Source organism: Ovis canadensis, chromosome 10 (assembly GCF_042477335.2).
Source record: "Ovis canadensis isolate MfBH-ARS-UI-01 breed Bighorn chromosome 10, ARS-UI_OviCan_v2, whole genome shotgun sequence".
Taxonomy (NCBI): domain Eukaryota; kingdom Metazoa; phylum Chordata; class Mammalia; order Artiodactyla; family Bovidae; genus Ovis; species Ovis canadensis.
In genome coordinates this window covers 91,504,332-91,513,363 of record NC_091254.1, presented here as the reverse complement: position 1 = coordinate 91,513,363, position 9,032 = coordinate 91,504,332, and the positions used below count along the sequence as shown (strand labels likewise).

The window sequence follows — 9,032 nt, the reverse complement described above, 5'->3', positions numbered from 1 at the left end:
GAATTTGTTTTTTTCAGCTTTAAAATATTAAATGAAAACAAACAAGAATTTGTAACAGAGATGTATATGACCCACAAAGTCTAAACTATTTACCATCTGGTCCTTTATAGAAAGGAAAGTTCTGCAAGAAAGGAACATGAAGGTCTTTTGTGCAAATTAGGATGGCTGGATAAGGTACTGAAGCTCAGTGTCTGTGCAGCATCACATAAGGCATCAGAACTGCAGCTGAACAATAACAGCTTTGTTTGAGGGTTAAAGGGTTTAGAGAGAGAAGAGGAAAGAGTATAATCTGTATTGTCCCTTCACAGCTTCTATTTCCCTCATTTACAAAAACTGATATATTGATTGATATACTTGAGACTAGAGATACAATCACATGGTTGCACTCCTTAATCTCAGGATAGAAATGACAATTTTATAAATCTCTTAAAGTACAAGAACACTATTAGTACTATCAAAATCAGCATCAGTTAAATTTTATCTTAAATAATTTTCATTATTAAAATTTTCAGTAACTCAGCAGATGCATATTTTCCTTATTTTTGGTGATGTGACTTAGAAAAGTCCAAGCCACAACTCTAGAATATTTACATCATCAAGGAAAATTTCCAAGTAAAACTTTTCATCTTAATGTGGAAATGATTTTGTTACATTATTCTAGGATTTTACAAGATAGAAGTCACCTTTAGAAAAAAAAAAAGTGGGGTTTTTATTAGCTCTAAATAATTAAGGGTTGCCTAACTAATGTGTATAAGTAGATTTAACTGTAAATATGTAAGGGAAGTCTGAATTATTGTACATTTTCATAATTCAATGTGGATTTCATACAGAGCAGAATTTCACCATTAAGAAAATAAACATTTTGTTCTTATTATTGACTGAATACTTGTAATTTCTATTTCAGGCATTTCTGGATTTTTTTTTTAAACCCTCTGAGCTTTTGAGACTTTTAATCTTAATATAATTTCTTGATTTCTTTGCATGAGCCTACTTTTCCAATAAGTAATGTATCCTTACAAATAAGAGTTTTTAAGGGAGGTGAATGTATATTTCAGACCCATCATACATCTAACTATATGCTGTCTTTTTAAAAGGCAAGTTACCATGGAGTAGTTTAAATAGTAAAAAATTAGAATTCTTATACATGTAACCCCTGCCCAATATTAAAAAATGTTCTAGAAATAGAAAATAGATACCCCTGAATAAAAATTCATTTTGGGAAGTTAATCCTCAGTAGGTAAATATATACTGACACAGAATATAAGCAAGTTATGTCACTATTTATTTAAAATGTTGACTTGTACATTTTTCATAATATCTTCCTTCATTTTAAGAGAGTCTTTTTTGTGTGTGAGTCTAAAGGGGGATAAGACAAATGACTTAATGGCTAAAATGACCAGGTTTATTTCTTTTTTTCAAAAGCACTGATGATGTAGTTTCTGCCCCATGTCCTATGTGTGTCTGGATACCTTATGTCTCCATGGAAATGATGAGTGGTATGGAATCCCGGCAAAATATGATCAATGGATTTATGTGAGGCTGTATTGTTTCCTTAGACACAAATGTGGTCTTTCTTGTACAGGGTTGTACATTTCTAACAACCATGTAATTCAATGTTTCTCAGCTCAGGCACCCTTGACATGTGAAGTCAGGTCAGTCTTTGCTGTGGGGGGACTGTCCTGTGCCCCAGAGGATGTTCACAGCATCCCTGGTGCCCACCCACTGGATATCCACCCCTAACACGCCTTCCACACCTCCCAGGGTAACCATCAAAATTACCTGTAAACATTATTGTCAAGCGTTTTCTGGGTGGTAAAGTTTGCCCTTGTTGAGAACCACTGATGTAAATGAAGGTAGGAAAAGTTTTTTCTGATGCTATTTTCATCAGAATTTGCTTAACTCATTTTTAATGGGTACCCAGATTTCATTCAGGCATTCAGAAAGAGAAAAACATACATAGTCTTGTTGACCTGTCCTAGTGGTGATTATACATGGTTTCCTCTGCATTTATACGTTCTAAGGGCCGAGAAGAAAGACGAACCCGGTTCCCTGCCACGTAATCATTAAGGGTATTCTGTGCCGAGCCAGATTTCACAGGCATTTCCATTCCATCCGTCCCAGCATTCACAGTTTCCACAGCTACAGATTCCATTCCCTGCAGCAGAGTACACAGGGCCGTCATCATCATGATAGAAAGGCACCACGTTATAAAATACGTCATTCCAACCGTGGCTGTTCATCAGCAAGACCATTTCATTCATCCTCTGCAGATTTTCTGATTCTATTCTGGAACCATCTTATCTCATTTAGCAGCTATGGGAAATCTAATTTTTCACACAATTAATGGCTGCTGCTTGATGCCACCCTGTGGGTAGCATCTAAGAATGACCATCCTATATCACTCCAGGTGGCTTCCAAGTCATAATTTCGTTTTCCTGTAGACAGCAAGTTATGTCTGACTTATGAATAAATGTGGAAAACTACCAAGTCCCTTGGCATAGAATGAGGTAAGCTGGGGAATCAGAAGAGGAGCCTTGTTTCATAGGGGTGGACTGAAAGTGAAGGTCTTCACTGAAAGTGAAGCTTAATGACACGGAAGCTTTCATCTTTTACCTGCCACTGGAAATAAGGAGAGCAGATATATATGTCTCTTTTCCCTGTAACTTATTCAAGGGGATGTATTTTATTGACATAACTGATTATCAGGATTCAATAACTCGAGAAAGCAATAGCTATTACACTGCTAAGTTTTTTCATCGCTCCCATCCCCTCAACACACACCCCATTCCTTGCAAACAACCAACACATCATCCAATGGTCTTTGGAAGAGGCACCTGGGACCTGTTTAAAGTAACATTCCATTGCCTACATCTGGCTCAAAGTAAAATGGTTGTCAAGACCATTGTTTTCTCTTTTCTGCATAAATAGGGGAGAGGGGTTACTTTGTGGAAGTTTCCCAACAGCCATGTAATTTGGCTTTATTCTTGTGTATTCCTCTGGATTTGGGAATCAATGCCCCTCCCCTCCTGTAGTCACTTTCAATGAACAGTAGGTCTTGATTGCAAGGACGCTCTCCTGCCCTGCCGTCTGCAGCAGGGCACGGTGAGTGTGGTCTCCACTGCCAACTATGACAAAGAACGATTAGGTTAGGTTGATACGGCACCTGTGCAAATGAGCCCATCATGTTTGTCGCAGTCCCTGTCATCACAGTCGCAGAATTCTCCTGAAATGTACCATTCTTCAGCAGAACAAAGGCACTTTCCACAGTGGCAGGAGCCTGAAATCAGAAAGGGCACTACTTGCCGTCATCACTTAACTAAAGGTTTCGGTTGAGAACAGAATATCATCAATGCAATGACAGTGGACATCTAATAACCTATCAAAGGGAAAAGTTTATTGACTAGCCAGTCACTCAGAGGGGAGCCTGACTTACTGTAATTCATAAAGGTTATCCAGGAAAGGCTTCATTATGGATTTAGACAGTCACAATTAGCCTTGAGCAAATGTTCCATGGCCTCGCCTGGTTGAAATGTCAATGAGGGCAGAATGTGGCTGATTCTTATGGATGGCCTTCCAAAAAGGTGTTCAAAAATAGATGTTCCTTTTTTTCTTTTTTTTTTCTGAATTCAATTGTGCCTTAAAGGTGCTGTGTTATTTTATTTTTTTTAGGAATTGAATAGCAAGTTCTATTAGGTAGGGATGCATTTTATAATGAAAAGAACTACTAAACTATTGCGCTTACAATTCTGGATTTTCGTTTACATGATTTTCTTTAAATAGGGACATGCCTGCATATTGGGTAGCTCTTTAAAGTGCCAAAAATACACAGATAGTAACTCATGTATATTTGACATATCAGATCTCATTCTTAGAATTTGTTGCCATAATCAAGAAAGGCTCTAATCCACTCAAAATGTTGATCTTTTGAGGGTCTTGGTCAAACTACCTTTTGCGTTATTCATGTCTCCTCTTTTTAATTAATTATTTAATTAATGTTATTAATTAAAAACTTCCTCTTTGGTTATTAAGAACATTTTGGTTTGCCCAGAGATAATTTTATTAGTTACTTAAATATATTTAAAAGAAAAGAAAATGTATGAGTTAAATGGTGTCACAAAAGGAGGTTCTTTCAGTCTAAATGTTTTCACCTGATGGGCTATGAGACCCTCATGTGGCAAAATTTCAGCTACAAGAGTAAAGACAACTTTAAAATTTAAAGAAAACACTTAAGAAGGATTTACCCTTCCTTTTATTTCCTTGGATGGATTATTTTTTCCAAACGTGTTTTTCCTTTTACTAAAAGATGCTTATCACTAAATTGTTCTCGTCAAAAATCACCTTAAGAGATGGTGAAGTAAGTAGAAAAAAATATATTGGAAGATGAGCAGCCATCAATCATTAGTGCTTCTAGGAAACACAGTGCTTGAAAAATGAATTAAGAAACTGAGTGAGCCAAGTGGTTGAGAGAGAGGGATTTCCCAACATCACAGAATCCGGAAGGGATCCGTATAAACACATCTCATGCATTAAGCACTATGTGGTATTTCATATCATGGAAATGGCTATCTGTATTTTAGCTGCAAAAGTCCCCAAGAACCAAGTTAGATTTTCCACATTCCTTGTCATGCTCCTAAAGACGAAGGTAAGGGAGTAGTCAGAACCAGTTATAAGTTGAGAGCTGGGTCTACATTTGTGAAGTCTTCGCTTAACCACAGCATAATTTCATATAGTCTTGTCTTACTTTCCTGAGGGTCTCATTGATTTGCATTTCTTTGAGCAAATTTTAGACAACTTTCAGTTCTGATGAGTGACTGACAGCCTGGTGGTTGCTTAGGAACCAATGAGCAGGGCCCTCCTGGCTCAAGTCTGTGAAGGATCCTGGCTTCTTCTTGGTCTCATTCAGGTACGGTGTTACCTTATTTTAGAAATGTATTTGTCATATTTTTAAAAACTTTCTTTCAAATTTCTAGGCATGGAAGTGTTTATCATAAGCTCACTTAGTAAATGGTCAGTGATCTGAGTGCAAACAAAAAAGACTTGGGGCATTTCATTGACTTTTCATGGTAACTGCTTCAGAAAATACCATTATTTCATTCTTTAATTCCATGATTATTGGAAGAATCTGGTTGTTTTCAGTTGTTTGTAAAATAGTTATCCCCTTTACATTCCAAAATTATTTCTACAAAGCAGCAGAAGTAAATGACTTTCTATGTTCATGATATTCACAATTATGCCTAGGATATCTCTTTTTGTCACAACTCATGAAAAGATCTCACGTTTCATTTTTAAACTTACCCCCTAGCCCTGAAACTATTGTAATTACTGCTCTTGCTTCTGGAATGTTTAGCTTCAGGCTATAACAAAGTATTTTCCTAAAACTGGTGAAGCTCAGCTAGAGTTAATATGGTATCTTGGATGGACCGTTTGACAAGTAAACTCCAGTTCCAAAAGTCTACTAGAAGTGAAAAATGGGGATTGGTTTTTGTATGTGAGATGAAAAAGTAGCTTTTCTCAGTCAGCGTTTTCCCCAGCTGCGTTGTTCTTTCTATTCGTGCCTCTCAGAGGTAGGAACTTTTTCTGCTTGTAAAATTAGGACTAGCATAGCAGGTAATACTAACACAGTGTTACCGGTATCAGGACCTCTTAGAGCCACGCCTTTGTTGTAGAGTGCTCTGACTTGTTTTTATCAGTAGTCAGGGCTCAAATTGCACATGCGTAGAAAAGGAAACACTTAGGCAAAGGATTCTCAGACAGACACAAACACAGACCACAGGACTGCCAAGAGGGGACCAGCTGTCCAGCTCCACCGGTCGGGCCCCACTCACACTCATGAGACCCAGTCCAGTCGAAGGAGGCAGCTGGCCCATCTTGGCAGGATCTCTGGGGCAGTAAGTTCGTAACCACATCACCTAACTCCTTTCTTGTCTGTCTTAGTGTAAGGACCCTAAAGAGTGCTCTGATCTTCCTTCTGTGCTGCTTGCTGGCTTCCATTCCTGAGCAATCAACCACCTTTTCTCATTTATCTTCAGAGCATCCTTAGGACATAAGAAAGGGAAAGAAATGAAATTCTTCTGCCTTCAAAGATGAGAAAATGGAAGTATATCAGTTAACCTAAGATTCCAATCTGATTCAGTCTACTCTTGGGTCTATCTGTGATGCTTCTCCCATGGGTGGGGGGAGGGGGACTCCCATGCAGTTTCAAAAATGATTTGTGCACCCCATAGATTCTGCCCAGACAGCTGCTGAGTGAGGCAACCAGAACACAGAGCAAAGCGTGGCTTCTGAAACATGATTTTTCACCCTTTCTCTTTTCCAGGCCTGAAGAACAGGCTGGGTTGGGCCAGGGATGAGGGCTGGGTGGTGGGGGTACAGCGGACTTAATCTGGATGACAAGTATCAATGTAAGAGTGTCAGGGGTCATTGAATGACACACAATTAAGAAGTGTCACACAACAGCATCGTTAAGGATATTAGAGGGCATGACCTATACCGAGGTGGAAGTTACAAGGCCAAGAAGGTTACTGTGTGTTCTTGGATCCAGAGGAATAAATCCCCAAACATCCTATGAATTGTATCACGCATCCATCAAAGGTAGCTAAGCTTAGGGGAGACCTGGCCCTGCGTTCGTCTCCAGTTATTTACAAAAACCCATCGTGTGTCAGGGCAAGGCATCTCTGTTCGCTGCCCCACTGACAGAGTCGGACTTTCTTCTTCATCCATCAAGCCTGACAAAATGCTGCAACCCGACATCCCAGCAGGCAGACTTCACTACTGTCCTAACTCCTCCATCTGTTATGAAGGTCACAACAATGTATCTTGTTTTAAATTTTTCTATGGAGTGATTTATTGTCTTGGCTATCAATTTGTAAAGAAATAAAACGCTATTTCTTCATCGTCTCCTGAGGTGGCGGCTTTATTCGCAGCTCCAGGGAAGCCCATGTTGCAGGTTCGTTTTTCTGCTGGAAACACTCAGCTGGGTCTGGGATGCTAAACTGCTGTGCCCTGGGGATCTCAGGACACTCTGCTCACACCTGCCCCATCACAGGAGAAAGAAAAAGACTGATTTCCTTTGTGAAAGCCAGGGTGAGGGGTTTTCATGTACAAATTCGAGGGTAAAGTACGTGGCAAAATGGCAAGTCCATGAGATGTATCCAGAAATAGATGGCCCCCGTTTAAATAACAGAAGGGGGTGTCTCTTCTCAGCTACCATGCTGAAGCTCCTTAATCTGTTTCATGATTCTTTTCTTGTGGTTCTTGGGGTGCAGGTTCCTCCATGCTGACAAGGATAATATCTGCATCCCCGCTGTTCACTGAAAGAATACAATTCCATGATCTCATGTATAACACCTTTTTTGCTCTACAATTCAGCAAGGATTCTTCCAGAACAGGAAGAAACAAAGGAGTCCACAGCCAACCACTGCCAACTAGACATGCGAGCCTCATCACTAACACTGACCTCAAAATGAACATCTTTGAGGCTATAAGAGGTCCTGATACTGGTCACACTTTTACATTCCAAGTTTAAAACTCTCTACCCATTGAAGGGTAAACAAATAGTTTAGACAAATATGCTTTCCACTCTTCACTGATACCTGGATAGATTTCCACCACCCAAAGCAAACAATTTGAAAAGGCGTTAACTAGAGAGATTTTCTCATGCTGTTTCATTTTAAGGAAATTCCTTTGGGCTAATGTTTAGTCAGTCTATTTTTTATACATATTTTCTACATTTATGATGCTTAAAAAATGAGTCTCTCTCTTCAGAATGTAATGACTCTAATCAGAATATTTATTCTACTTCTGAGGAAGTACTCCCTGGCTATTAGGCAATTCTCTTTCTTCACTGTGTCTTCTTCAGAAAGGTATTTACCTGCTAATCCTGTCCCAGGGTAGGTGTCTGAGGGTAAATGCAGCTTCAGCTTCAGCTCCACGTTGGGAAGTGGGGATCATCTGTTCTGAAAGGAGCCTAGTGAGCTGGGAAGCCCCCAGGCATCTAGTCCCATGCAGAGCAGCTCTTGACCCTTCAGTGAGAACACACACACTTCCAGAATTTCCAGGTGTTTTCCAGCCACTCAGTGCTTAATCGCTCCATCCTGTCTGACTTTGCGACCTCATGGACCCACCAGGCTCCTCTGTCCATAGGATTCTTCAGGCAAGAATACTGGAGTGGGTTGCCATCCCCCCCTCCAGGGGATCTTCTGAATTCAGGGATCGAACCCAGGTCTCCTGAACTGCAGGCAAATTCTTTACTGTCTGAGCCAATAGCAAAGAGGAACGTGACATCCTTTAAATGGGCCCATATGCACGGAGAGAGCAGGATTTTAAAGTCTCTTCGAAAATTTATACAAAAACATCAATATCAAGCTACCTAAAATTCAGGACTTCCCTGGCAGTCCAGTGCTTAGGGCTGGACGCTTTCAAATGTATGGGTTCAATTCCTGGTCAGGGAACTAAGATCTTACATGCCATGTGTGGCCAAAAACAATAAAAATTAAAAATAATCAATTAAAAAAAACCCCTCACTTTGCAAAAAAAAATATCTAAAACTCAGTCTATTAATTAGTATTCTTTCTCTACTCAGAAAAAAAAAGTGCCCTTTGGGGGTGGGGGAGGGGCACTGGGTGGGGTTGCTTTTCTTCTTGAGTTCATTTGTGGTAAATGTTTGATTGGGTTATTTGTTTCTATTCCATCAACTTAAAGACTGTAACCACTTTGAAGGCTTCATTTTTTTTTTTTGATATTAGGTTACACATGTCTAGTTGGCACTAGTGGTAAAGAACCCATCTGCCAATGCAAGAGACACAGGAGACATGGGATTGATCCCTGGGTTGGGAAGATCCCCTGGAGGGGGGCATAGCAATGCACTCCAGTATTCTTGCCCGGACAATCCCCTGGACAGAGGAGCCTGGCAGGCTACAGTCCATAGGTTTGCAAAGAGTTGGACACGACTAAAGCCACTTAGCACACACGTTTCTATCGCTAATTCATTTACAACTAAAGAAAGCAGCATACAGGTAAATTTGAGACTTTCC

General features: G+C 39.8%; 1 protein-coding gene across 1 annotated transcript in view; it reads right to left on the bottom strand.

Moving 5' to 3' along the window:
- Positions 1-1,261: 1,261 nt before the first annotated feature.
- The window catches only part of ITGBL1 (integrin subunit beta like 1), a 225,548-nt gene continuing 217,777 nt past the window's right edge, over positions 1,262-9,032 (bottom strand). The window contains exons 10-11 of the mRNA XM_069602441.1: positions 3,164-3,277; positions 1,262-2,155 (exon numbers count right to left, since the gene is read on the bottom strand). Coding sequence (XP_069458542.1) covers positions 2,064-2,155; positions 3,164-3,277 — 206 coding nt within the window. The 3' untranslated portion in view covers positions 1,262-2,063. The remainder of the gene's footprint in view (positions 2,156-3,163; positions 3,278-9,032) is intronic.